Source organism: Tupaia chinensis, unplaced genomic scaffold, assembly GCF_000334495.1.
Source record: "Tupaia chinensis unplaced genomic scaffold, TupChi_1.0 Scaffold000622_1, whole genome shotgun sequence".
Classification (NCBI taxonomy): Eukaryota; Metazoa; Chordata; class Mammalia; order Scandentia; family Tupaiidae; genus Tupaia; species Tupaia belangeri.
This window is the reverse complement of record NW_006160142.1, coordinates 6698536-6726470: the sequence shown is the minus strand read 5'-3', so window position 1 is coordinate 6726470 and position 27935 is coordinate 6698536. Positions and strand designations below refer to the sequence as shown.

General features: G+C 42.6%; 2 protein-coding genes across 2 annotated transcripts in view; one reads left to right on the top strand and one right to left on the bottom strand.

Annotated features, from left to right (window-relative positions):
* The window catches only part of RTN4 (reticulon 4), a 46326-nt gene extending 30036 nt beyond the window's left edge, over nucleotides 1-16290 (top strand). The window contains exons 3-8 of the mRNA XM_014591796.2: nucleotides 689-896; nucleotides 4494-4632; nucleotides 14363-14432; nucleotides 14942-14988; nucleotides 15194-15252; nucleotides 15606-16290. Of these exons, the coding sequence (XP_014447282.1) occupies nucleotides 689-750 (62 nt within the window). The 3' untranslated portion in view covers nucleotides 751-896; nucleotides 4494-4632; nucleotides 14363-14432; ... (1 more) ...; nucleotides 15194-15252; nucleotides 15606-16290. The remainder of the gene's footprint in view (nucleotides 1-688; nucleotides 897-4493; nucleotides 4633-14362; nucleotides 14433-14941; nucleotides 14989-15193; nucleotides 15253-15605) is intronic.
* EML6 (EMAP like 6) overlaps nucleotides 16225-27935 on the bottom strand; it is a gene marked incomplete at its 5' end in the record, with an annotated part of 331238 nt that continues 319527 nt past the window's right edge. The window contains 7 exons of the mRNA XM_027775960.1: nucleotides 16225-18664; nucleotides 20144-20244; nucleotides 20596-20749; nucleotides 21359-21462; nucleotides 25049-25211; nucleotides 25570-25742; nucleotides 26966-27154. Of these exons, the coding sequence (XP_027631761.1) occupies nucleotides 18640-18664; nucleotides 20144-20244; nucleotides 20596-20749; nucleotides 21359-21462; nucleotides 25049-25211; nucleotides 25570-25742; nucleotides 26966-27154 (909 nt within the window). The remainder of the gene's footprint in view (nucleotides 18665-20143; nucleotides 20245-20595; nucleotides 20750-21358; nucleotides 21463-25048; nucleotides 25212-25569; nucleotides 25743-26965; nucleotides 27155-27935) is intronic.

Below are 27935 nucleotides of genomic sequence, written 5' to 3'. Positions count from 1 at the left end.
TTTTTCTATTTTCTTTGATCTCCAAATTCTTGTGGCAACATACTCATCTACTCTTAGAGGGAAGTAGCTTTTCAGGTATTTGAGAGGCTGTTTTCTCTGTCTTTTGCCTTTTAGGAAATGTTCCTTTGTAAGTAGCCAGGTTACGTTATAATCTTGTTAAGGTTCTCAGAGAGAAATCTTAAAAGAGTTAAAAAGCTCATGTGTAGTTTGAGTTTTAATTTCTCAACGTTTTTTGAGAAGCAGTGATTTTCTAAAGATAAATACGTTTTTGTGTCACTGAAATATCTTTAGTGTGTATGTTAATATTTTTTCGATTGATTATATCATGCATTGTGTGAAGATGAAAACCCTCAAGATGATTAAGTAAACACCTATTTTAGATTAGGAGTGTACTGAGTTGGAACTTTCAATAAACTTGTATAGACAGAATGATTTGGTCATATAGGAAATACATTTGAATAAAAAATATTTTATGGTTGAAGAGTAAAAATAGACATAGGTATATCAGTATGCAACTTAGAGTGACTTTAAAGGGCAGCTTAAAAAAGTCTGTAACATGTTAGGTTTGAGTTTTACTTTATATAATGCCTTTTTTTTATTTTTGTTAGGTGGAGCAAATCCAAACGTGCCAAATCCAAATAGATAAAATAATGTTTTAATTTCAGATGTCTTCTTTTTCCATTTTTAGTTGTTGACCTCCTCTACTGGAGAGACATTAAGAAGACTGGAGTGGTGTTTGGTGCCAGCTGAGTCCTGCTGCTTTCCTTGACAGTGTTCAGCATTGTGAGTGTAACGGCCTACATTGCCTTGGCCCTGCTCTCTGTGACTATCAGCTTTAGGATATATAAGGGTGTGATCCAAGCTATCCAGAAATCAGATGAAGGCCACCCATTCAGGTGAGATGTCTGGAAAACAAGGCATGGCATTGGTAACAGTTTAAACAGGATTAGTATTGAGGCTTTATTCTTCTAGTTTTAGAGTTACAGGCACACATTTTTTAAAAACTGCTTAAAGATAATTGCAGATTTTTGTTTAAAAAGTATTCCAAAAGCATATGCTTATGAGAATTCTGAAATGTGATTTCAGTGGCTCATAATGGAAAAGACAAGACTATGTATCATTAACTTACTTCTATACTTACTGACTAAAAATATTTATTAGAAGTAGGTATTGGTTACCTAACTTTACTTTAATAGAAGGGTAGGATTGGCAAGAGTTACATTTTCTTTATTGCTTTTTATGATAATAGCATATGCTGATATTTCATTCCTAGTACTAGAAAGGGCCTTTTAAAAAGTTCATGGAAAAGGCATATTATAAAAAAACTATTTGTGGATTTCAGAATCATTTTGCACCAAAAATAAACTTCAATACCATTTCTCCATGAAGTTTTTTAAGTCCCCTTGTGTGTTTGCTGTTCAGCTTTCCCTCATGGATATGTCTTACCGTAACATTCCTTCTCTATTTATTGGGTTGTTGGGAAAGTCATGATATAATTTTCTGTGCAAAAATGCGTTGTGGCGTTCTCGACAACTCAGTAGTTTCTTATTATTTCCTTAGTTTTTAGAGAACTTTATTTTAGTACCTGCTTATCTCTCAACTGTCATTCTCTCCTTTTTCACAAGTAAAGTAGTATTACATGCCTGTGTGTTACTTGAGGCACCTCGCCGTAAGTCTTCTGCCTTCCCCTCATACACTGCACATTTTACCTCCACCATTTAAATTGAGATAAAACACATACTGTCAAATTTGGTGTTTTATAGTATATACAAAAAATGTACACATATCACCATTTAATTCCAAAACATTTTCATCATATTGAAAAGAAACTTTGTACTTATTTTTAAAATTATTTATTTAATTTCATTTATTTAAATTTGACTAGACACACACACACACACAGAGACCAAGCCACCAGGTCTAGGAGTTGAACCGTGATCAGCCATGTGGGAGTGTCCAGCGCTTTAACCACCACGCCACCTGCTGGTCCCAGAAACTTTGTACTTATTAGCAGTCACTCCTCACCCAGTCCCTGACAATACTAACCCATCATGTCTTTAAATGAACCTTTTCTTTCAAATTTGCTAATTCTTCTCATTATCACTGTTAACACCCTAGATTTCAGGCTCCTGGTTTTAATGTTATCTGTTTTCATCTCATTTAAAGAAAAATGACTACATTTAGTTGTTTCCCATTGCTGCTTCAGTCTAGACCAGAGTCAGTATACTACAGCCATGGCCATCTCCAGTCTGCTGCCCACTTTCAGACAAATGGTGCTGCAGCACATGGACACCTGCATGCAAACAAGAAAATTCGGACAGAGACTTTAAACCTTTCACAGAGTTTATTGGGACACAGACACAGTCTTACTCATTTGGCTGGTTTCATATTATAATAGCGAAGTTTAGTAGTTGTGAGAAAGTAAGGACTTTGAAGCCTACAATACTTCTTACATGGCCCTTTACTGAAAAGGTTTGTTGATGGCTGGTTGGACTCCATTTATAACAAGATGGATTTCTGGTTACCTCAGATGACTTAAATTCTTACAGGTTTTATGAGATTTTGGTATAGGGCACATGGACTTGCCAGAGAGAATGAGAAGGCATGCTGTCCCCTCCCCACCCCCAGGTGAGATGGCCAGCCACACCACCACCCTTTTCCCCAGTTCTCCTCTTGGGATTTTGGGCATACGTAAATGTGCACCCGACATTATTTTCAAGCCACTAGGTCTGAGACTAGAACTGTGTTGTCACCCATGTGCGATCCAGCTACCTTAACCTCCATGCCACCTGCTGGCCCTAGATTGATTTTTTTCAAAGTAGCACTTTTATCATATTTTTAGACACAGGGAATCTGTTGACTATAGAGTGTATTAAGTTCAAATATCTTTGTCTCATCCCTCATTTATTCCTAAGGTTTTGTGTCCATTTTCTTTCTCCCCCCACTCCCCAGTTTTTGTCATAGGGCACGTGCACTTGCAAGAGAGAGAGAAAAAGAGAGAGACAGACACAGACAGATGGATGGGGGAAAGTGAGAAATCACTCCCCAGGGAAGATGGCCATGCTTCAGTCCCTTCTCCCTTCTCCTCTCAGGATTTTGGGCATGCACACACAAGTGCCCAGCATGATTTTCAAGCTGCTGGGTCCAGGACTCGAACTGCAGTTGCCCATGTGGGAGCCTAGCACCTTAACCACCATATCATCTATTGTCCTTGTGTCTGTTTTCATATTGCCTAGATAACCCCAATCTGTCATATTTTTTATTTGCTTCTGTGTTGACTGGAGACTTAGCTCTTTGAAGAAGGCTTCCCTAGCATCCTAGTTGATCTAAGAATTTATTTACTATTGCCAACTGTGGCTTTGGAATGTTCGCTAATTGTCTTGTATCCAGATATCATTTTTTTTTCTAATAAATTGTGAGCACTTAAAAAGAGCTGTTTTGGTGAGTTACTGTAAGTAACGTATCCACAGAGATTGGGAGGTTAAAGAACTTTTTCCAACAGATAAGAGAGAATTCTCACACTTTGGAGTTGGTTTTACTCTGCCAAGATAAAACAGCTTCTGTGAAACAGTTACTAAGGAAGCAGTTCATTGGAGTTCTGTAGATTTGGCCCTTTCACCTTCAGTTGTTGTCTTTTTCTAGCCATCTGCATATAGTTAATAACAATCTAGATGGACAGAAATGATTATATTTTGCTGGAATCCTACAGCCTGGCCCTTGACGTATTGGGCACTTTCTCCTAAAGGTTAGGCTGAAAAAATGTAGGATTTGGAAGTGATTAGTGTCTTTGTTAGGAAAACTTCCATCAAACCACATAATGTCAACTTAAAACCCAAGCCAGTGATAACTACCATTTCTTGATTGATTGTGCCCTGTGTGTTAAGAATTTTACTCATTTAATCATGAAAATCTCCAATTTATTGATGAGGATACTGGAGCTTTAGAATGAAAACTAAATAACTTTGCAAAGGGACCTGGCCAAGCTTAAGATTCAAGTTCAGGGACAAGCAGATGGCGTAGCAAGTTACATCACTAGACTCCCACATGGCCAAGCATGGTTCAAGGCCAGACCTGGTGGCTTAAAACTCAAGCTGGGACGTGTGTGTGCCCAAAATCCTGGAAGGAGAATGGAGGAGAAGGGACTGCAGCATGGCCATGCTGCCTACGGGGGAGATTTCTCACTCTTTCTCACTGTCTTTATCTCTCCTTGGTGAGTGCATGTGCCCTAAGGCAAAAACATCTAAAAAAAATAGATAAAAGACTAGAGTGCGATCAGTCAGGCAGCAAAGTATATGCTTGCTTTATGCTAGTCAGCTGACAGTGCATTTCAATGAAATACTCTTTATTTGGTGAATTTTTATACTGTGCCTAATTTGGAAATGGTAGACTTTTATAGTAGACTATTTCTTAAAAATCATTTTAATATGTAATTGCTGATTGGCATTTAGGGAAAAATCTCTCCAAATAGAGTTATGATGTGTTTTATTTTCTAGGGCATATTTGGAATCTGAAGTTGCTATCTCTGAAGAGTTGGTTCAGAAATACAGTAATTCTGCTCTTGGTCATGTGAACTGCACGATAAAAGAACTCAGGCGTCTATTCTTAGTAGATGATTTAGTTGATTCTCTGAAGGTAAGTTTATTTTGCTTTTTTGATATAGCCATACTTTAATACCTAAAAAGTTGAGTGTAAAATTCTGTTTTTCTATATCAAGTAAATGATAAAGATGAAATGAAGACATATTGTAGATTTGTGTTTTAAAATTCAGGATCTAGTCGATTTTACTTTTTAGAATTATTTTATTTAACTTCATTTATTCATTTATTTTAATTTGACAAGAGGGACAGAGAGAGAAAGAGAGAGAGAGAGAGAGAGAGAGAGGGAGGAAAGTCATAAAGCAAGCTGCCAGGTCCGTGACTCAAACCGTGGTTGGTCATGTGGGAGTCCAGCGCCCTTAACCACCATGTCACCAGTCAAATTTTAAGGTACAGGAAAGCCTTATTTATTTATTTTTAATATAAAATAAATTATAAATCTGTGCTTTGGGAAATGATAAAAAATAAAAGTGGGAGATTATAAGAAATTTTGACTATAAGAATGAATATCAAATTTAATACCAGATATGATTTACTCTTGACTGTTAGAGTCTAATACTTAGTTTATTAGTTTATGTGATTCACACATAAGCTATTTCATATCTTACACTGTTTGCTGGAGTGCTTTTTTTGGGAAAAGATTACATATTCTGAAACACCAAATCTTTAGTTAGTAATCACTGTAAGCTTTTCTTTAATTTTTATATCTTGCTAAATAGCAGCTGTTAGAATCTCACCTTGCAGGGACCAGCAGTTGGCGGAATGGCCGTGTCAGTGGACTCCTTTGTAGTCGACTGCGGTTTGAGTCCCAGACCCAGTGGCTTAAATTCATGCCAGGCCACGTGCCCGCCCAAGATCCCGAGACGAGAATGGAGGAGAAGGGGTTGTGGCATGACGATCCCCCCTGGGGGCGGGGGGGGGGTCTCGCTTTCTGTCTCTCTGTCTCTGTCTGTCTTTCTGGCAAGCGCACACACCCTATAGCATAAACCTCTCCAAAAAAAAAAAAGAATCTCACCTTGCAAATAAACTCTCCCAAAGTTCTGATTCCAAACAGGCATTAAACCAGAGTCAGTGTAATTTGAGCCCTAAATGCTGGAGCGATAGTGCTACTCCTTTTCACGTAGAACTTGCCATTTGTATTGTTGCTGATGCCTCTGGTGGTGGCAGACAGACTCATTTCCAATCTACGTCTGGGTGGAGAGGTAGTACGGTAGTAATTACAAATTTTCTTTTCCAAGAGAAATGCTCTAGTTTGTGGTTAATTATGCAGTCCAAGGCTATCATAGCAGTAAGATGATTGGGTGGTTAAGACTCAGACTCACAGTTTATGAACTGGTCAGAATAGGTTTAAGTGCTTAAAATGCTTTTAAAAAAATATTTTAGCATTTATAAGCTAGTAGATGATAATATTATTTTCCATTCTTGTGTTTCTTTTATCCCGTTTAATGCTTAGAATCTAAGTTACTTACAAATAACATGAAGGATGAATAATTAGTTTCCTTTTTACAGAGTGGGTCTGCTTGACAACTTTTTCTGTTGTAATGCTTTGAAATGGTCAGTCTGTAAATAAAATGATCATAGTAATGTTGTTTGGTATGTTTGATTAGTTTCAAAAAGAATAAATAAAAATACTCTAGAGTACACATTAAGTTGAACCTTGTATGGTTAGGAAAAACCTGTTCTTCACTGAATGGATATCTGCACTCTTCTCTCTCTTTGTATATATCTTAACTGCTGGGTTAGAACATGTGTGAGAAATCTTTAGAAGGAAGTACTGGTGCAGTTTAAGATCAAGAGTTTATGGGAAGAAATGGATTGAGAAGAAATACAAGAAGCGTGAGAAAGAAAAACAAAAGATTTAAACCTTTTAAATCTCTGTTTTGCCAGATATTTGAAAATAGAACATAAAGAAGTTTTATGAATAAATTATGTTAGATTTCTTTTCACGTTAAATTTCTTTTGAAAATTACCTTTAAAAAGGCAATCATGTTACTCATGAGAAAGCTAGCATAAATGAGGCTCTACATTTGATAAAATTCTTGTGTTGAGTGACATTGCTAATTTGAAAGTAACAGAAAGTGGCACATAATGACATAGAGTTACTTTTTGGAACAGTTTATGAAGTTTTCATATATTTAAATATTTCTTAATATTGAAAAAGAAGTGACTTGCATTAGAGTTATAGTTTGCTACTTTTCGTCTGTAATAATCAGTAATTCTTATGAGGAGAAAAGAAATAAAAGAAAACTTACTTGTTTAGTTTTCTGGAGTGTAGTGTGTTTTGGGAATCCTGGAGCTCCGGGAAAGCTGCTTGGTGACTTCTTCACGTGGTGATTTATTTAGGGCTCCGAATAAATACCAACTTCTATATCATGTGAGCACATAAAGTGAACCTGGCGTTTAGGTCTCAAAGTATGTTAACCCCCCAAAATAATAAATACATACATACATACCACAGGGTATCTATCTTTTTCTCCCTATGCAAAGGCAGCAGATGTGAAACCCTTTGCAATTCAGGTGTATGCTTTGATGTGTAAGAAAGGTCTTTCTTGATGGACCTTGGGATTCTGCTACATGAGAATTTAGTTAAACCCTTCTTAATGTCATTGTATGTGAGCAGTACAGATGCCATTTGTTTGTTTCCATTGAGTAAAGGGTGCTGTGTAAATACAGAACACTTAAGGTCTCACCCATGGCTCTTTATAAAAATGATTGCTAGTATGTTACCTTTCTTTCTACACAGTTTTTGTTTATAGGAGATTACATCAAAAAGTCCATGGAATGCATGATTGTTAAGGCGGCCAGATCCCACCTGGTCGACCATATAGTTCGAGTCCTGGACCCAGTGGCTTGAAAAACATGTCAGGTGCATGTGCACGCATGGCCAGAAGGTTGCACACACCTCTTTCTGTCTCTTTGACAAGCTCATGTGCTCTCTATAGCGAAGTTAAAAAAAAAAAAAAAAGTTCATGGAAAATAGAATTAAAGTCTAAGTTTATTTTGGTATAATTTTGAGATCCAAGCATACACTTTTTGCCCTAATACTTGAACTCTGACTATCCCCTATAGAAAACATTTTTAAAAATGATTTTCTCTCTGGGAGAGGACTCTTCACTACTTTTTGCCTTTTTAAGTTATTTTTATTAAAAATATATTTATTGTCTCCATGAGCAAAAGAAAGAGGCAGAGATTCAGCACCCTAACAGGGTGTTCCAGTGATCCAGTTCCAGTTTCAGCCTCTGGATCATGGTTGTGTGGGTGCCCAGTGTACTCAGACTGAACATGAGCCGAGACCCTTCCCATGTGGGTCAGCCTTGGAGAGCAGCACAGGATGCTGCTGGGCCATTGTATGGCCTGACCCTTTTTTGCATTTCAGTCACAAGTGGTAGAAGTAATATTCTCTCACCCTAAAGCCAGCAAAAAATGTTTTTCATTCCCATTCTCTTTGAACTTTTTCAACATAAAAGGAAAATCCATTTACCCTGTTTAGAATGATTTATTTTACATGCTTGTTTTCAGTTTTTAAATCTTTGTAAAGTTTGCTCATAATGTCCAATTTTCAGGTGAATCTGTCGTCTTGTTTAGATAACACTGAGTTTTTAAAAAAATTATAGGAACCAGACGTTTTTTGTTTTGTTTGTAATTTGCTAAAGGGCATGTGTGCTCACCAGGGAAGGAGGAAAGGAGAGGGGAAGAGAGAGAAAGTGAGAAAGCACTACCCATGGAGAATGGTCATGCCATCCATGCCCTTCTCTGTTTCTCAAGCTTCCAGGTCTGGGGCTTGAAATGTGAGGTCAGCCATGTGCAGTCCAGCTGCACTAACCACCAGGCCATGGGCTGGCCTAAACCAGGTTTTGATTAGAGTTACTTGGAGATGGTAAGACTTATAGTTAGAAAGTGGCAACCATCCTAATTTGAAGTAAAAGTGGTGGTAATTTTTTATATATATATTTTTTGTTATTTAGACAATGAACATTTTATAAGTAGTGGCTAATAGATAATAGCTTTTAATCAAAAATTTGAAAGCGATTTTTCTCTGTAACTTAAGTTACAGAGAAAAAAAATTATATATACACATACATGCTGCATTTTCAGATTCTGGGTCACAATTATCCCTACTATTTTTAAAAGATTTATTTATTATTATTTTTTAATTTGACCAGAGAGAAACAGAGAGAGAGGAAGAGCGAAAAAAGTGAGAAAGCAAGCCACCAGGTCTAGGACTCGAACTGCATTTGGCCATGTGGGAGTCCAGCGCCTTAACCACTACACCACCTGCTGGTCCCACAGTTATCCCTACTTCTATTTGAAGCTATATTCCTCAGAACCCCAAAATTTTAGAGCCACTTCTACCAGCTTGTGAAACATTTTCACCTCCGTACTGTCACCTTGTTTGCATTGTGTGGGGGGAGCCTGTATTTTTTTAATATGTGATTAGAGAAATAATCACACTTAAAGGCCTATCTGTACTATTAAAGCCCTGATGTGAAATCAGTGTGCCTGTCTAGGTCTTCTGACTGACTTGGGAAAACAAAAAATATGTTTTGCAGATTTAGCCTTTAAAATTTTTGTGTAATCATTCCATCTGATGCTACTTTGCAATTAACTACAGATGTCTAAATCCTAGAAATTCTTTGTGTCCCTAGATTGAGGAATAGTCTTATTTCCTAGCAGATAGTATGGGCTAAAAACTGACAAATATTTATAATTCCATTTAGTAGAATTTAGTTCAAACATTTCATAGTATAAAATTTCTCTACAAGCCCTGAAACAATGAAATGATCAACGAAAACAATCAAGATTCACTGTAAAGGCTGTATTTCTTCAAGTGGGGATGTTCCGTTAAGTGTTAGGCAGAGTGTAGAGGAAAGAGGATGAATGAAGGGGAAGTAAAAGAGGATGTTCTTTAGTAACACTGAGAAGCTGCGTATGTATTCTTTTCCTGAATCTAGTGTATGCAGTTATTATCTCTGAGTGGTTGGATGAGGACTGGGTAGCTTTATTTGACCTAGTGGTATTTGTCAACCTTGTTTAGATAACACCTATTACCACCAGCAAATGAGTATAGAGAAACGCTGGCGGTGTTAAATGGTAGAATAGTTGAACAGTTAAGGCACAGTTCAGGTTCTGTGTAAGGGATCACTGGATGGGGGGCTCTTGTTTTAAAGCAGCGGTGCCCACTGTTGGCTGCATATTGGAATCTCCCGGGAGCTGTAAACTTTACCCATAGCTGGGGAGATGAAGAGGTAGGAGTGGCTCATCCTCTGAAGTTTTGAATTTTTCTGGAGATACTACCCTGTTTCAAAAAATGTCTATATTAAGCTATACACTCTAGGCCCTAATCCACTGTACCGCCCCTCCCCCCCCCATGCACATATACACTTGCCACCACCAATTAGAAAAGAAGAGCACTAGAGATACTCTACTGTGTTCAGCTTCCGGGGTCCATTAAGGCTCTGACATTTATTAGAGGGTTCCTGCCTTTTGAAACGCCAAATCATCTAATATTTACTTAGTAGGGACAAAGAGCAGGTGCTTTTGGAGAGGTTATTTTCTGTAGTATGGCTTCAGATGATAAAGACCATAGTCTGTATAATAGTTCTGTGACTTCAGTGAAAAATTATGTTAAAATTGTAAGAAATTTTCTAGCTGTAGTTGTCCGAACATCAGGCAGCCATAAGGTTCCACGATCCAGTTTTAATTCTGAAAGCCAACCAAAAAACGCCTGAGTTCCAGAAATAGCTGACCCAGATGAGCATTAACATCTCGCCGTCAGGCTCTTATGCAGCTGTTAACATTATGTATTTAGAGCTTTCTTTCAGGCATCTTTGGCTTACAGAAAAATTAGAAGAACAATGGACTGGGGATTTAGAGAGAGATTAATACTAACCAAGTGAGTTTGAAGGCATCCAAAAAGTCAGATCATTTCAGTGTTTAAGAGGAGAAAATTTTTGAAATTTTATGAAATTCCAGGTAATTTCTGAAGTTTTGTTAGGCACCCTTCTCAATTGTCCTTAAAGATGTCCTCTTCCTGCAGCGAGAGGCCATAAATCTGCAGAGCTCTGTAATGAAGTGTGTGATACATGGTTAAATTTAATCCCTTCATTTCCTTGGAAGGACAAACAAGACACGGCCCTTGCTCTTTTTCAGTATCTTTGTTAGATCACCGCAGCGTACAGCTTCTTTCCTCTAGTCTCATGACCGCCCGAAGCAGAGATGAGCTTTGACCTCCCCGGTTGGTTGGTACGCAGTGACTGTAATGTCCCGAGGTATTTGCCTTGGAATGGGGTAGAGTCCATGGGTCCAAACTGAGAGCCCTTCCCTACTCCCAGCTGTTATTGGTCTATGGCAGCACGCACGACGTGCCAGAGCCCTCAGTGACGGTTCCTCTGTAGACAGCTTGACAGTATGCAGAGCGGATCTGGAAGGGTCTGATCTCTGATCTAGTAACTTGCTTATTAATCTCTCTGTTGTGGTTGTCTCTTCTTTGGGATCAATACTAGTATTTAACTTTGGGTTTTTTTTTTTTTTTTAAAGCTGCTATTGTTATGATGTAACAACTCCAGTAATTGTGCAGTTGCCGAGATGCTAGTTGTGATTGCCAGCACCCTTTCTGGTGGTGTGTTCTCTGGAATCCCTTACCCCATATTTTTCTTCTGGATCCCAAATTCTAGTAGTACATAAAAATGTAAATTTCCGGTTTCTTCCTTAAAATGGTAAGATTTGGGGACCAGCAGATGGCATGCATAATGGTTACGTTGCTGGACTCTCCCACATAGTTGACTGTGGTCTGAGTCCCAGACTGGGTAGCTTAAAATTCATGCTGGGCGCATGTGCGTGCGTGCGTTCCCAGCGGGGATAATGGAGGAGAAGGGATTGCGGTGTGACCATCCCCTGGGGTCGGGGGTGATTTCTCACTTTCTGTCTCTCAGTCTTTCACAGTAGTGCATGCACCCTATAGCAAAAATTTCTCTTAAAAAAAAAAAAAAGAAAAGAAAAGAAAAAGAAAAAGAAAAAGAAATGGTAACATTTGGCAACATCGATCTGGAGTACTTGCATGGCTATAGTACACGGAGCTGGGTTGTGGGTGGCCTCGTGGGAGAGTCAGTCATAATACAGTTTGCCTCATTCTCACGCATCTTTGCTCATTGTCTGACCCCAGGGGCAGTTGAGGCCTTCCTCTGTTCCTCTTTGCCCCTGGATAGCCTGGCTTTTAGGAAAATTGTCCTCAAAGAAGCAAGTGACAGTTTTGCCCCTTAGACGGCCCAGGTGTGAAGCCTTGGCCGCCTCTCCTTGTCAGTTTGGAGTGCAGCATTGTCAGTGACTTTAATGACCAAATTAGTGCTTAATTTTAGCGTGTGTATGTGCAGCTGTATGAATCCTGTCTCAGTAAAGGTGTCTTTATTGCTTAGAACCCTTTCTTCTAAAATGTTGAAGGTTAACTCTTCCCTTTTGACTCGTGGACAGTGGTGGATTAAAAATAGCTCTTCTGCTCTATAGTAATTTGCTCATGTGCAGAAGTTATAATTAGCTTTTGCAGTAAGAGTCTTTGCAGCTCTGTGAGAGAGAACAGGTTGGCTACCTGAAACCATCCTTTAAATTTTTCTACCACTCCTATAGCAGTTGCTCAGAACAGGGCAGGTTTGTTTTGTTGTTTTGTTTTGTTTTATGAGAAATTTTTGATGTAGGGCGAGTGCACTTGCCTGAGACACAGAAACAGAGAGAGAGAAAGCAAATCACCCCCCCCCCCAGGGGGATGGCCACGCCATAATCCCTTCTCTTCCATTCTGTTCTCGGGATCTTGGGCACGCACACACACGCGCCCAGCATGAGTTTCAAGTTGCCGAGTCTGGGACTGGAACTGCAGTGGGCCATGTGAGAGTCCAGTGTCACAATCACTTTGCCACCTGTTGGCCCTGTGGTTTGTATTTTTTAAGGGTTGTAACAACAGAGAATGTATGATGGAGATTCTATGTGACCCTGAAATATTTACTACTTTTTTCACTTATACTCTGTTATATTGGGTTGTTGAAAAAGTCATGACAGATAGATAAATATGGAAAAAATAGGTCATGACTTTTCTGACAACCCAGTATATGCCTAAATAATCACTGTAGGTGGAGGCATCATGGTGCTAGGTCTGCTACCTGCTGTATAGGTCAGAATGATGGCGAAATGATTGAATTAGGCCCAGGCGTTGCTGCTGATTAATGTTTAATAAAATAAAGACTGACTTTGTGCTTATAAGTCTCTTTGAGAACTGCTTTGAATATGTCATTGAGCCTCTGTAGTTTTGTGTGATATCAGGAGAGTTTAGAATTAGCAGAAAACATTGAAATCCTCTGTCTGTCCCCGAATAAAGTATGGACAGGAACGGAAATGAAACAGGTTTTTAGAACCTAGGTCTTTCCCAAACTGCCGCAATTGATTATTTAAAAACTATCCCAGATTTGAAACCAGGAGTACTAAAGTAGGGCAGTTAAGTCCGCTTACTGTGGCTCCCAGCCCCTGGAGGGAGCAGTAAAATCTGTAGTTGCTATAATCTGTTCCTGAAGGTCTGCATCTCTGGTTGTGGGATAATCGTGCCTGTTTCATAAGGCTAAGAGAAAGAAATGAACATGTATTTGTAACGCTTTAAAACAGTGCCCAGCCCACAGCAGGTATATCAGTGTTTGTTAAATAAATAACAAAGACAGTGACTAAAAGAATAGTGATAGTTAGGTTTGTTAATAGGTACAAAAGTGTTGAAGAGTCATTGCCAGGGTTGACCCATGGCAGTTAAAACATATATCATGGGGCCCAGCAGGTGGCTTGAAAATCACGCAGGGCACGTGTGCACGAGTGCCCAAAATCCTGAGAGGAGAACGGAGCACAAGGGATTGTAGCATGGCCATCCCCTTTGGTGGGCACTTTCTCACTTTCCCTCTCTGTCTCTATCTCGTATCTCTCTGGCAAGCACACACATATGGCAAAAACTTAAAAATGAATCCCTCCCTGCAAAAGACACATACATAGAACTGGTCCAACAGTCCCTGATCCTTAAAGTACCAGGGGTGATATTTTTGGTACTTGAAACTTCATTTTCCTAGTCAGGAGTACAGTTGTCCTGCAGTATCTGAGGGAGAGTGGTTTTAGCCCCTCCCCACCCTAGGCCCCTGCCATGGATACCAACATCCAAAGCCCTCAAAATTCTGATATAAAATGGAGTATTTGCTACAACCTATGCCTGTACTCCTGTAGAGTCTACAACTGAGTGGACATGTGCCGAGGAGTGCGTCCTTAGGTGATTTGTTGTAGAGCGAGCCACAGAGTGTACACCAACCTCGACATTGCTTAGCATGTACCTACTCCATACGGTGTAGTCTAGTCACAGATGCATGTCGTTGACTGAAATGTCATCATGTAGCACATGGCTTAACACCTAACGATGTAAGTGCTATAGTACTTTCCAGTCTTACCGTAAATGCTATCGGAGTGAAATTTAGAGCTGGAGAGGTAAGGTGTGTCTTAGGTACATTTTCTCCTGAGAAAATAGAATCAACTACTTGGTAGTGTAATCTAAAGAAAGTGGGTCAAATCTATTAATTGTTTCAGTGAGGATTCTGAAATTCTGACTCGAGACCAGCGACTTAGCAGTGTTTGTGTTATTTTACTAAGTCTTCAAGTTATATGCTTCTAGTAAGTTTGCATTTTGATGGGATGCTTTTATTTGGAGCTTAATTAAGAAAGTTGAATTTTATTTTTAATAGGCTGTTGTTTTCTTGTAGTTTGCAGTGTTGATGTGGGTCTTTACCTATGTTGGTGCCTTGTTCAATGGTCTAACACTGCTGATTTTGGGTAAGTCAACAAACCATTGGAAAGAAAAGTTGCAGAGAAAAAAAGCTTGCGTGACAAGGAACTTAGACATTTAGTGGAGAATATTCTTATTTGTAAGAAAAATAGAGGATGTATGTTTGAGCTTGTAATCTCAAGTAAGTTGCTGAAATGAATACTCAGTTTATTGAAGTACTATTCCAGTTCCTGAAGACTACTCCAAATAACAGTGATAAACCAGATAAGATAAATGGCGGCCTCATCTGAGGGTGCAGTCACAAATCTAACCAGGAGTTCCTGTGTTTTATAAAATCTGTGATGTGGTCTGGAGTTAGGAGTGGTTCCTGCAGCCGTGCTCAGTGAAATGCATCCTCCTGGAGTGTCGCCTGAACATTAGACCTACCCAGGCGCACCTCGTGTATTCATTCCCCCGTTAAAAATATCCTGAGTATCTTCTATTAAACTAGTTGATAGCTTGGTCGTGTTTGTTCCCTAAAACATGCAAGTCTTTTCTTTTCTTCTTCCCTTTGCAGCTCTAATTTCACTCTTCAGTGTTCCTGTTATTTATGAACGGCATCAGGTAATTTCTTAACTGCTGACTTCAAGATTAGAGCCCACTCTATTGTGTGGGATTTACAAATGCATCAGTGCCAGTTTCCAAAGCCTTATAAAAATGAGAAATGTGATGGTTTCTTAAGCCTTTAATTTGTTGGCACATAGTAATGATTAACAAGATTCTTTAGCAATGGTAACTAGCTAATAACTCCATTGTATATCTCTTTCAGGCACAGATAGATCACTATCTAGGACTTGCAAATAAAAATGTTAAAGATGCTATGGCTAAGTAAGTATTTAAAAACTGCAGCTTGCGCTAAGGGTAAGGTGTGCTGGATTTTGTAAAAGAATGCATTATTACATTTTCTTGTCATAGGCATAATGGGCAACAAATCTCCATTAGACCATAAGTGCAATGTCATAGTTACTGACATTTGGATCATAAATTTCTATGTTTGCTATATGTATTTAAGGCTGGGCTTAAATCTAATTCATGAGGCCCAGGTTGCAAAATTATATTTTATAATTTGGCAACTTTAGGGTATCATTTCTTCTAGGGTGGCATCTTAGAGGGAGAAAACAAAATACTTAGAAATTTAAAATATTTACACAGACGTTTATCTCTCTCCTTTTTCTTTGTAGAATCCAAGCAAAAATCCCTGGATTGAAGCGCAAAGCTGAATGAAAAAGCCCAAGATACTTAACAGTAGGAGTTCATCTTTAAAGGGGATATTCATTTGATTACATGGGGGAGGGTCAGGGAATGATGAACCCTTGACGTTGCAGTGCAGTTTCACAGATCTTTATTTTTAGCAAAGCACTGTTTGAGGAAAAATGACCTGTCTTGACTGCCATGTGTTCATCATCTTAAGTATTGTAAGCTGCTATGTATGGATTTAAACCGTAATCATACTTGTTTTTCCTTTATGAAGCACTGGTGAATAAATGATCTGAGAAAGCTGTATATTACACTTTGTTGCAGGTAGTCTTGCTGTATTTTGGAAAGTTGCAGAGACGGTGGAGCTGAAAAAAATAACCCTTTTCACAGTTTGTGCACTGTGTATGGTCTGTGTAGATTGATGCAGATTTTCTGAAATGAAATGTTTAGACGAGATCATACCATGAAAGCAGGGATGAAAAACCTTGCCTTTCTGGTATGTTCTAGGTGTATTGTGAATTTTACTGTTATATTAATTGCCAATATAAGTAAATATAGATTATATATATATATCTATATATAGTGTTTCACAAAGCTTAGACCTTTACCTTCCGGCTGCCCCACAGTGCTTGATATTTCAGAGAGTCATTGGTTATACATGTGTAGTTTCAAAGCACATAAGCTAGAAAAAGAAACTATATTTCTAGGCGCACTACCATCTGTTTTCAACGTGAAACAATGCCATGCACATAGGACTCCAACATCAACTTCATTGCACAGACTTATTGTAGTTAATTTTGTCACAAACTGAATCTATGGACTGACTCTAATGCTTCCAAAAACGTTTGCAAATATCAAACATTGTTATGCAAGAAATTACAAAATGAAGATTTATACTATTGTGGTTTAAGCTGTACTGAACTAAATCTGTGGAATGCATTTGTGAACTGTAAAAGCGAAGTATCAATAAAGCTTATAGACTTAAAAGTGTGTTTGATATTTTGGTTTTGCGGAACTGCACAGATGAATAGTATACACTGAACGGGGATTTTACTTCAACCAGTGAATGGTAATTTGAGCTAGAAAGGTTTTCCAGCTCATGATGTTTACTTTGAAAACAAATGTCAAATGATGAACATGTTTACATAATCAAATTTATTTGCCACATACCAAAATGTCTTTAAATAATGTATTTTTATATTTTGATAACTGAAAATAAATTCATGCACCAATATTTTAACATATAGTAGAATACAGTGCAGGATTTATGAACATACATAAAGTCATACCATATAAATGTTTACAAATAAGATTTAAGAAGTTTTCTTGACACAGACACTATTGCTCTTTAAATATGGTTGTACACATCATTGATCAATTCATTGTTCTTCCCTACGGTTATTTCAATGCAAGATCCAATCAGTGAGAAAGGTCAGAAGTACAATATAGGCAGACATAGTTATCACTCAGCATCACCAGTCACATGGTTACAGAAAACAGAATTAGGACTGCACAGGGACTCTATTGTGGGCCCAAGAACCTAGAGTGGGTTAACATAAGGCATTAATAAGTTGGCATATAAAAAATAGCTTAATGAGTGAGCTAATCCATTGAGAATGCTGAAGCACTTCTGTGGTAAATGTTAATCTATTCTTTAGTTGAAAATGCTTCATTTCACCTTTTCTCTAAACCGACAAGTACAAATAGCCAGCAACTCAAGATCAGAATTTAGTTCCCTGACTAGAGGACTAACTCGTGTCTACGTGACCAGAGCCCCAGTCCCTGTCCACCTTCCTTCCAGTGGGCGCTGTCAGCCCCATCCTGTGGTCAGTGGCTGGCTGTGTGGGAAGTGTGACCAGTGGGGCTTAGGGATGGGTTCTGGCTAATATTATCCAAGTCACATTTCCAGCTCCAAGGACCTCTAAACTAATGAGTTCCACAGAGATTTGTTTTAATATGGACTTGACCGGGCTAGCTCACCTGAAGCAAATGAACAGAGTCAAATCAACCCTATTCTGGGGCTGAGGAACCAAGGTGCAGCCTCAGGGTGCCTTATTTACTACCATTTTAAAATTGGCTAAGATAAACCAGCTCACCCTCCTGGATCTACTGGACACCCCCCCACCCACCCCCCATTTTGTAGTAAAGGTTTGTCTTATTTGAATTCTATTTTGGATTTTGCAGGTTTGGCACTAAACATAATGAAAGCCCATCTAGCCCCTCCTGAGCACAAGTTCCTTCGCTGCTCACCTATAACCAGTACATTTCCCAAGCAGGTAACTGGTGTCTTTCATTTAGGAAGGCTGGACACAGACACAGGACACAGGCGACAGACTATCTGCTAAGGGTCCTGCAGGCCTCCTCAGTTTTGAGTTTTAGCACCAGATGTAAAAAGGAGATCATTTGTGGAGGTGAGGCAGCAGCCCACACAACTGGAAACTCTCAAAGGCACTTAATGGATATAAAACTTTGCAAATGAAATGTTACAAAATTAATTTTCTCAACTCGTTTATACATGGCTCATTTGGTTTTGAAAGCTAAATGTGGAGAACAGAGGCTATCAATATTTCTAGGAGTACTTCCGTTGCATCTAACTTAAGCTGTCTCAACTTATTTGTAAAAATGAACATTTTTTGAAGTATATAGAAACATAATAGCAAAACATCTTTTGTAAAAGTTTTGATGCAAATTAAAAGCTACATATTGGTTAGGGTAACTGAGGCTTTGAAATTTTGTCAGTGGGCTACATTGTCAGGACGTGTCAGTGTAGTTAGTGTAGTGTAGTCTCAGGAACAGAGGCGAGCAGTCTTAACCTTAGAACTGACCTTCCTTCTCGGCGTCACAGTTTTGGAGTGTCCAGACTACGGAGCGGTACCGCGTCCGGAGCATTTGAGCTTGTGCGTCCCCACAGCAGCATCGTAGGCATTCCCCAGCAGCCGTGGCGAGGAGGCGCCGGGCACTGCCTCTGCAGTGCTGGGCAGTAGCAGCAGCAGCAAAATTGTAAGAGGCTTCTGGCAATTACAGACATCGCCACACGAACACGCTGGAAAAGCAGACCAGGCAGTCACGGCGTGTGGCGGACATCACGTTTTCATTGAGCAAAAAACAATCTTGCAAGGTTAAGTCAGGGTCAGGTGACATATGGAACATCTTTTTTATTTCACAAAGCAAACCAGAGACCTTACTACCCATTAAAAGTCTACTCTATTTTGAAAGGCCTATTGTTTTTGTTTTGTTGGGCTTTGACTCCACAGCTCACATGTCTGAATGTGGTCAGGGAGGACTTTTGGCAACTTGATGCGGTCCCTCCTGTTACTACTGAAAAGGTTTTATCAGCCCCACTTGAGTCAGAGAGCCCCGTCAAGTGTTTAGCACAGAGCCAGGAATCACGGTCTACTCCCAGGCCTCAAAGGCCTACAGAGCCTGCACTTTCATCTTCAACGCTTTTTGTAGTGAATGGAACTCACCTCGTATCTCCTACGCTGGGGTGAGCAGTGTGCACAGGCTGCTTGTTCTAGCTTGTTCACTGTCTGGTGCTCCCTGTTTACACTCCACGGGGACCTGTCAGCACTGGCTCTGAGTGCCAGCAGTGGTTGGCACGGCAGGCTGGAGATGGTGCCCCCAGCCAGGCCATCAGAAAGCATCCTCCTGGCCATTTCCTACCCAATACTTTTGAGAAGGAAGGAGACTGACATTTCCTTTCTCCTTAACTCAGAGCACCAAGAAATCTGAGCGTGCACGCACTGCCTTCTCCTATTTCCCAGAGTTTTCCTTGGGGCGAACATAAGCCAGAATCTGTGCTGCCGTCACGCCCTCCCACCACATTGGGAGACCCGTGAGTTAGGCCCCGTCTCGTTCTCCACTGCTAAGGAATGCCTCTGTGAGAGAGAAGAGAGCTGCTGACTCCAGGACAGTGAAGAGGCCAGGGACATCTGTGGGGCAGGCTGGTGGGCCTCTGGAAACCAGTACCAGCTTCCCCAGCTGGGCTCGCGCAGAGCAGTGCACTGTTTCACAAGGTTGGGAGCTGCCTGCCCCAGCTCAGGGTCAGATGATTGGATGGGGGTCCCCTCCTGCCACCTGCCAGCACTGGGCCTGCCCGCGTCACCTCTCACCTGGCCCTAAAAGGTGACCTCAGGCCAGCACTTGCCCTCTGTGTTTCTTAGGATGTCTGTGGTCTGTTCAAACACTTAGCTGTGGCTTAGTCCTGCCTCTTAGGACACCGGTGAATTTCTGTTCTGACCCACTTGTACGCTGACCCCATGGCTGTGGCCATCTCGGCTCTCACCGGCCTGCCCCTTTCCCCAGCAGCGCTCAGAGTGCATGCCACATCCCTTGGCTTCTTGTCAGTCCGAACACAGTCTCTGGGGACCCTGGCCCATGGGGGTTGGGGCTGAGAGCCTGCCTTGTCCATAGTGAGTCAGGGTTTCCCGTTCACTCCCACACTGACCCTGCCCCGCCCCGGGAGAGGCCAGCCCGAGGGCGCCTGGGGAGGGGAGCCCAAACAGACGGCTCAGGTTAGTACCTGCAGTCGTCTCCTCCAGTGCTGACCACGTACTTGTCATCGTAGGAGAATCGGATGTTTGTCACGTGAGCCGAGTGACCAAAGTAACGCTTGTGTTTGGCCTGTGAGCAAAAGCACATGGAGACAGCTAAGAGGCCTGCCCTTCCCAGGGCTCGAAACCTCCCAGAACCTTCCTTCACTTGGGGGAGGCCCCTTTGGTCTGCACATCTGTCAGCCAGCGTTGTCTGACTCGGCCTCATTCCTGCCCCTCTTCTGGCCATTTTGCCTATCTCTCCCCTCCCTTTTCCTGGGTTCCAAGACTGCCCCTCCAGAGGGAGATGACATTGCTAAGTCTCCATAGGACTGGACGAGAGCCTCTATCTCCCAGAGGGTGACCTGGGTGTGACCACGTGCCCCACGGACTGCAGAAGAGAGCCTGGAGGTAGTGCAGGGAGGTCTCTGAGGAAACTCACGAATTTTTCTGTGCATGGAAAATCAAAGAGCTTCACCAGCCCAAAGTCATCTCCGGTGACAATGTTCAGGCCGGCGTGGGTCACACATGCGCAGTTGACATCAGCCTTGTCTGCGTTGCGTGGCCAGATTCCAATGACTTCATCTCCCAGAATGCTGTTCCAACAGGAAGGAGTGTTAGGAAGACAGGAGAGGTTTCTGTCATCCCTCCCAGGAAGAAGGGGGGGAAGGTGATGCAGCTCCTATGACATGACACAAAGTCCCCTCCCCTCTGTACGCTTGTGTCCTGGTGTCTGCCTCAGTCCCCTAGACTCCAAAAAGAAAAGTGACCCCCATTTTTTATATTCCCCCTCTTCCCTAGAGTCCTGAATATGTGATTTTGGAAAACAAATGTGAGGGGCTCTTCCCTTGATTTGGCAAGCATTGTTTCTTTGCTAACAAGAGGTTCGAACCCCCGCTTCCCTTCCTCTGGTGACTGGAGGCCTCGTGCACCTGGGCTTGACTGAGAGGTGGTTTCCCTTTGAATTTGCTGGATGTGGCTGGGACTCATGGGAGAGATTCAACAGAAAGGGACCCTGCATTTCAGAAGCCCAGGTCCAATCAACGCCAGTGGCTGCACTGGTGCCAAGAAGCCTCCCACCCTCACCCCCAAAAGAAGAGTTCATCTCTGAGCATCCTCAGGCTGCACACAAACCGGGAGGCTGAGCCTGGGACAGGAGACTGCCTCCCTTGTGACTTCCTCAAGCAGTATTTTCCTCCAGTCACCTTGTCCAGGAGGCCCAGGTGATCTTCTCAATGACCATGGCTTCGGTTACCTGCTTCCCCAGGGGGACCTCATGCACTTGACGTTTGTAGGCTCCTGTTGACACCTGCAGGCAGAAGGAGCCCGTGCTCATGGACTTTCCTCTCCATCCAGAACACTCCCCTTCAGCGTTCTGCTTCCCAGCTGCTGACCCAGCCCCTATCCCTAGGGCTTTCCTCCAAACCCACGCTCAGCTCCAGGCTGCAAAGCCTGTGGCCAGTTCGCAGGAAAGCTCCCACGAAAAGTGCATTTCCCATTCATTTTCTTGCTGTTCCCCAGTCAGAGCAGCAGTTCTCCACATGTGGCTTCTGACCAGCATCATGGGCATCATCTGGAAACTTGTTAGAAATAAAAATTCTGGGCCAGCAAGTGGTGTGGTGGTCAAGATGCAAGACTCCCACACTTCTGACTGCGATTCAAGTCCTGGACCTGGTGGCTTGCGTTTTCACTTTCTCTTTCTCTGTCTCTCTCTGGTATGGGCATGTGCCCTATAACAACAACAACATTTTTTAGGGTAATAATAAATGAAAGTATTGGGCCCCAGCCTAGAGCTACCAGATTTAGATCCCTTGAGGTCGGCCCCAGCAATCGGTGATTTATCAAAGCCTCCAGATGATTCTGAGGCAGGAATCCCTCTTAGGGAACCAGGGTCCTTAGGAACAGAGGGAAGGCACGTTTTCTTAATGATGGCAGCTGAGGGAGGTGGATTTAAAAGTGTCGCCCTTGCTTCTCTGGATGTCCAGAGGAAACTGACCACTTTTCCTGCTGTCAAGGACATTTGCTAGCAAATGGCCTGGCCTACCTCTCCAGCCCCCGACCCCTTCCTTCTCTGCCACCAGCCTCGCTGCTCTCTTCCTTCTCCCTTCTGTTGACGGAGTGAGCGGGGATCTTCCCCACCGCGGGGCTGTCACGCAGATGGCCTGGAACAGTGTTCCCACCCCTCTTTGCTGGCTAACTCCTACACATCCTACAGACCTCAGCTTAAATATCACTTCTCAGAGAGGAAGTGGATCTAAATTCAGCACCTTGTGAAATGCTCCTCGGTACCCTGTACTTTTCCTTCTCAGTACATAATTACAAATTGTAATTATGTGTATTTTGTGACTGTTTCATGCTTGTCTTCTCCATTTTAGAGCAAGCTCCAGCAGACGGGGCCAGGCCTACTGTGCCATCCAGAAGCCTAGCATAGTGCCTAGCTCGGTCTGTATTTGAGGAATGCCTGTGACATCCTCCTTTCACGGTGACTAACTCCAGGCTAGTTTGCAAATGCGTAATATTTGCTGAGTGCTAGAAAAATCTATTGTGTGGTAGCTGGCAGTCTCACAGGCAGAACCCCACTCTCCCCCTTGCCCGAGCCAATTCCTCCAGGACCCAGTGATGAGCTCTGACTCCGGGCTCCCATGTGGGGCCCAGGTTCCCAGTGCAGAGAGGCCACGCTATTCATTTAAATGACTGAACATGAATAGCATGACCCCTCCACACTTGGAACCTGGACTCTGGAGAGTTCATAAGAAAATACCTAAACTGAGGGTTAGCGGAGAGGGCCCACGACAAGCCTTAGCCGGTGAAATAACTAAACCAAGGGCTAATGAAAGGGCCAGGGTAAGTCCCCACCATAAGCCTTTATGGCACAAGGAACGTCACCAGCAGTAGGAAAGGAGAAAATGTTCCATCTCTCTTGTGGCACCACCGCTGGCAGGGCTGCCAACTACCCCCATCTAGACCTGTGCTTAGAATTTCTCGTTACCCTCTCCCTATGACCAAAACCATAAGAAAGAGGTCCTCCTGGGCCAGCAGGTGGCACAGAGGTTAAGGCAGCTGGATCCCATATGGCCGACCACACATTTTAAATCACATACCCATGTGCATGTGTGCCCAAAATCTTGAGAGAATAGGGGAGAAGTGACTACGATGTGGCCATCCCCCCGGAAGGTGATGTCTCACTATGTGTGTCTCTCTGGTGAGCGCATGTACCTACAGCAAACTAAAAGAGAGAGAGAGAGAGAGAGAGAGAGAGAGAGAGGCCCTCCGTGCCTTGAGGTGTGGATCTGCTCAGGTCTCGCCCTGACATTCTGGTCCGAGCCCTAATAACCTAGCTTCTGCTAGCATTCTGCGTCTGGTGAATATTTTACCACCCATGTGCCATCCCCACTACGGACTCCACATTTGAGTATGAATTCATATTCATATACCTTTAAAAAATATTGTGGCCACTCCACACTTTTGATGACTGGAATTCAAAAATGAAAAAGGAGGACATAAAGCTTAGGTGTTGCCTAAGAGAATAAGAAAATAGGAAGCTTTGAAGAGCAGGTGATGAGGGGAGGAGTAAAGATTAGAGCTTGGCCTAGCTGCAGTCCTGCAGGTAGAGTGCGGCTGTGCGATACTGGAACCACGTGGGAGGCCCAGGTTTGAGTCTGAAGTTGGCCTGAACATGACAGGTACACCTGTGACCCTGGCTGGTGGGAAGACGGGCAGAGGATCACAGCATAGTGAGACCCTGCTGAAGGTGCCTGTCTGTATGTCCCACTCTAAGAAATTAAATGAACTTGGGAACCAGCAGTTAGCATAATGGCTATGTCGCTGAACTCCCATGTAGTCGACTATGGTTTGAGTCCCTGACCTGGCGGCTTAAACTCATGCTGGGCGCATGTGTGCGTGCGTGCCCAAGATCCTGAGAGGAGAATGGAGGAGAAGGGATTGTGGCGTGGCCATCTCTCTTGGGGGGGATTTCTCACTGTCTCTCTGTCTCTCTCTATCTTTCTGGCGAGCGCACGTGCCCTATAGCAAAAACCTCTCAAAAAAAAAAAAAGTAGAAATTAAATAAACTTGGGAACCAGCAGTTAGCGTAATGGCTATGTCGCTGAACTCCCATGTAGTCGACTATGGTTTGAGTCCCTGACCTGGCGGCTTAAACTCATGCTGGGCGCATGTGTGCGTGCGTGCCCAAGATCCTGAGAGGAGAATGGAGGAGAAGGGATTGTGGCGTGGCCATCTCTCTTGGGGGGGATTTCTCACTGTCTCTCTGTCTCTCTCTATCTTTCTGGCGAGCGCACGTGCCCTATAGCAAAAACCTCTCAAAAAAAAAAAAAGTAGAAATTAAATAAACTTGGGAACCAGCAGTTAGCGTAATGGCTATGTCGCTGAACTCCCATGTAGTCGACTATGGTTTGAGTCCCTGACCTGGCGGCTTAAACTCATGCTGGGCGCATGTGTGCGTGCGTGCCCAAGATCCTGAGAGGAGAATGGAGGAGAAGGGATTGTGGCGTGGCCATCTCTCTTGGGGGGGATTTCTCACTGTCTCTCTGTCTCTCTCTATCTTTCTGGCGAGCGCACGTGCCCTATAGCAAAAACCTCTCAAAAAAAAAAAAAAGTAGAAATTAAATAAACTTTAAAAGAAAAAAGATTAGGGCTTATTTTTCCTGCTTTTCTTACTGAAAAGTAACTATACTATTTTAAATTATATTTCTTCAAATGCTCTAATCCCCTCTCCACATTTATAAAATAGGGAAAACGTCACAATACTTAAAGGGTTCCTGTGAAGAGTACATAAGCACTCTGCATGACCCGACACAGTGAGTACTCAGAGTAAACCACTGTTACTGTTACTGTTCTTACCGGTTGCCCCACACAGAAGTAAACCTGAAGCATACCTGAATGTATTTGCTATCCGCAGAAAAATCCATCTGAATGACAAAGCTTGGGATATCTTTGCAGTAGCCAATGCGGTTCAGACTTGTGCCCTGAGTGAGGTCATAGAAGTCAACTGTGTGTTCAGAGGAACCAATGGCTAAGAATCGGTTGTCTGGGCTGATTCTAGAAAAAGCAATCCAAGAGGATGGTCCGTGAGGCTGCTGGGGCTGCTCAGGCATGGAGGCTGCTCTGGGAAGGGCCTCGCAGGCCCAAAGCCCAACACTGTGGAATTCAACCATCTCAAACCCCAGAGGTCTATGACCTTCTGTAGGATAACCCATTAGAAGTAGTTTTTACCACATTCACATAAAAATAAGTATAGACATGTCTGAGGAGGAACGTGGGAGAGGGGGTCCTTTCACAGTTGGCTTGCTGAGTGACAGCCGTGCTCTCCACCCCAGCCGTGGCCCTCCAGGAATGGGAGCCACCCGTAAAGACAATGCTCCTTTCCTGCTCCCTCCCACACCATCCACTTACACACCTGATGTCTTGGATAGCAGACTTCCGGTCTCGTTTTTTCCCCCAAATTTTGAGGCTATTCACCAACAAGATGACAAACTCGCCGTTCTTCATGCCAATGGCCACCATCTCCCCATCGGGGCTGTAGGCCGCACACCGGGCTGCATGGCCCAGGTTCACCTTGTTCAGCAGCTTCTACATGGACACAGGGAAAGCCCCTGAGCCCCTGGCCTCCTCAGCTGGTCTTCAGAGGACACCCTGCACCAGGCTGGAGCAGGTAGCTGCCTCTGCTGCCCACTCAGGCCACTACTGCTTAGAGGAGCTGTCCCTTGGGCGGGATGCTGTGTCAGAGCAGCGTGGGGAACAGGTTTCAGGGCAGGGTACAGCAGACTTTCTGTAAGTGGTTGGGTAGTAAATCTGACTTTTGGGCCCTATGGTCTCTGAAGCAATGACTCAACTCTGTGGTCTCTGTTGCAACTACTCAACACTGCCAACGCAGCACAAAAGCCAGCATGGAACACATGGCCCAGCGTGGCTTGATTTGCAGAAAGTGGCAGCAGGCAGATTTGGCTCTGGAGCAGCAGATGGCCAGCCTTTTGTTTAGGGGAACAGGTATGAATGTCGGCATCTGCTGGTTCAAATCCTGAATCCTGTCTGTCACCTATTGGCTCGGCAAGTCTGGGTTGTAAAGGAGCAATATTAATATTGCTTGCAAAGTTATTAAAAGCATTAATTCTACTGTATATGAAGCACCTGGTACACAACAGTATTCAATAAATGATAGCTGATTTTATAATAAATTTTATCAATTTTATAATAAAAATGATTATAAGAATTTAAGAGTGGGACAACCACACACTTAGGCTTCAGCATGCAGGTCCTTTAACCCTTACACCAAAAATATAGCAAAAACATTTATTAACTGTTTAGAAATAAAACCGGATATTTTAATGATCAGAACTTAAGTACTTGTTTTTAATATTGGGTGAGGCTTAATAACTTTAATCTTTTTTTTTTAGACTATTCCTTGCTATTTTGCATTTTTATCCCAGATGAACTTTAAAATTGTTTTCCCCTATTTTAAGAGGAGGCTTGTTGGGATTTTGATGGAACTACAGTAGCCTATTTTGGAACATCTGACATTTTAAATAATTTTTGTCTTCTCATCCAGGGAAGATGTGAAATTGTCTGCTTTTTAGGTTTTGTGTTTTTCATGACAAGAACAATCACTCTCGATTCCATTATTCCTGCACTGTAATATTGAAAGGTGGGCATTCAGCTGAAAGGTAGACCGGATGTGTGTGAGTGGGACTTCCTTTATCATTAGGCCCTGCAACTTCACTGCCCCACACCATCGCTGGCTCCCGGCTGACGACTTCCCTGGTTCAGCCCGTCCCAGCTGGCAGTCAGCCCCTCACCTTGTCAGCCAGGTCCCAGATGCGGGCAGTGCCGTCGTTGCTGGCAGAGATGAAGATGTCCTTGGAGGGGTGTGTGGCCAGGCCCCAGATCTCCCCCTCCATGTGGCCATCGATCAGGATGTTGGAGGCAGCATTTTTTTCACCAACTTCAATTATTTCTCCATCTTTGGTTCCCACTAAAATTTTCCCCTAGTGTAATCAAAACACTATTAGAAAAAGGACAAATACCGTATGAGTCCACCCATATGAGGGATCTAGAGGAGTCAAGTTCGTACAGACAGAAAGCAGAGCTGTGGGTACCAAGGGTCGGGGAGAGGGGAGGGGGGTTATCATTTAATGAGTGTAGAGCTTTGGTTTTGCGGGATGATAGCAGTTTTGTGGGTGGATGGTAGTGACGGTTGCACAATGACGTGCACTAAATTGTATGCACAAAATGGTAAGTGGCATTGTGGCAAATTTTACCATCATTTAAAAAATTTTTTTTTAAATACCATAAGTTGGGGCATGGTGATTAAGGCGGCTGAATCCAGCCAACTGTGTGGTTCGAGTCCCAGACCCCATAGCTTGAAAAACATGCGTGGCGGGTGTGCGCGAGAGCCCAAATCCTTGAGAATGAAGAAGGGATTGTGACGTGGCCATCCCCTTTGGGGGTGCTTTCTCACTACCCCCACCCTCTCTCTGTGAGCTCGAACATCCCAGAGGGGAAAGAAAACACCACAAGAGAAACAGGGATGTGCCTTTGCTGCACTGATAGGAACACGGGGAGGATGAGCAGTGGTCTTTCAGTTTTTGTTGTTTATCGTTTTATTATACTTTTAAAAACGTTTTAGTTTCTGGTTTACATTCATCATTGCACATTTTTGTGGAGGAGGGTTTTCTCCCCCTAACTAAACTGCCCATCCTTATGCAATCTCCACCTCCTCAGCGTGTCTCTTCCCACGAGCAGCGGCAGCGGCATGCGGGCGTGGGC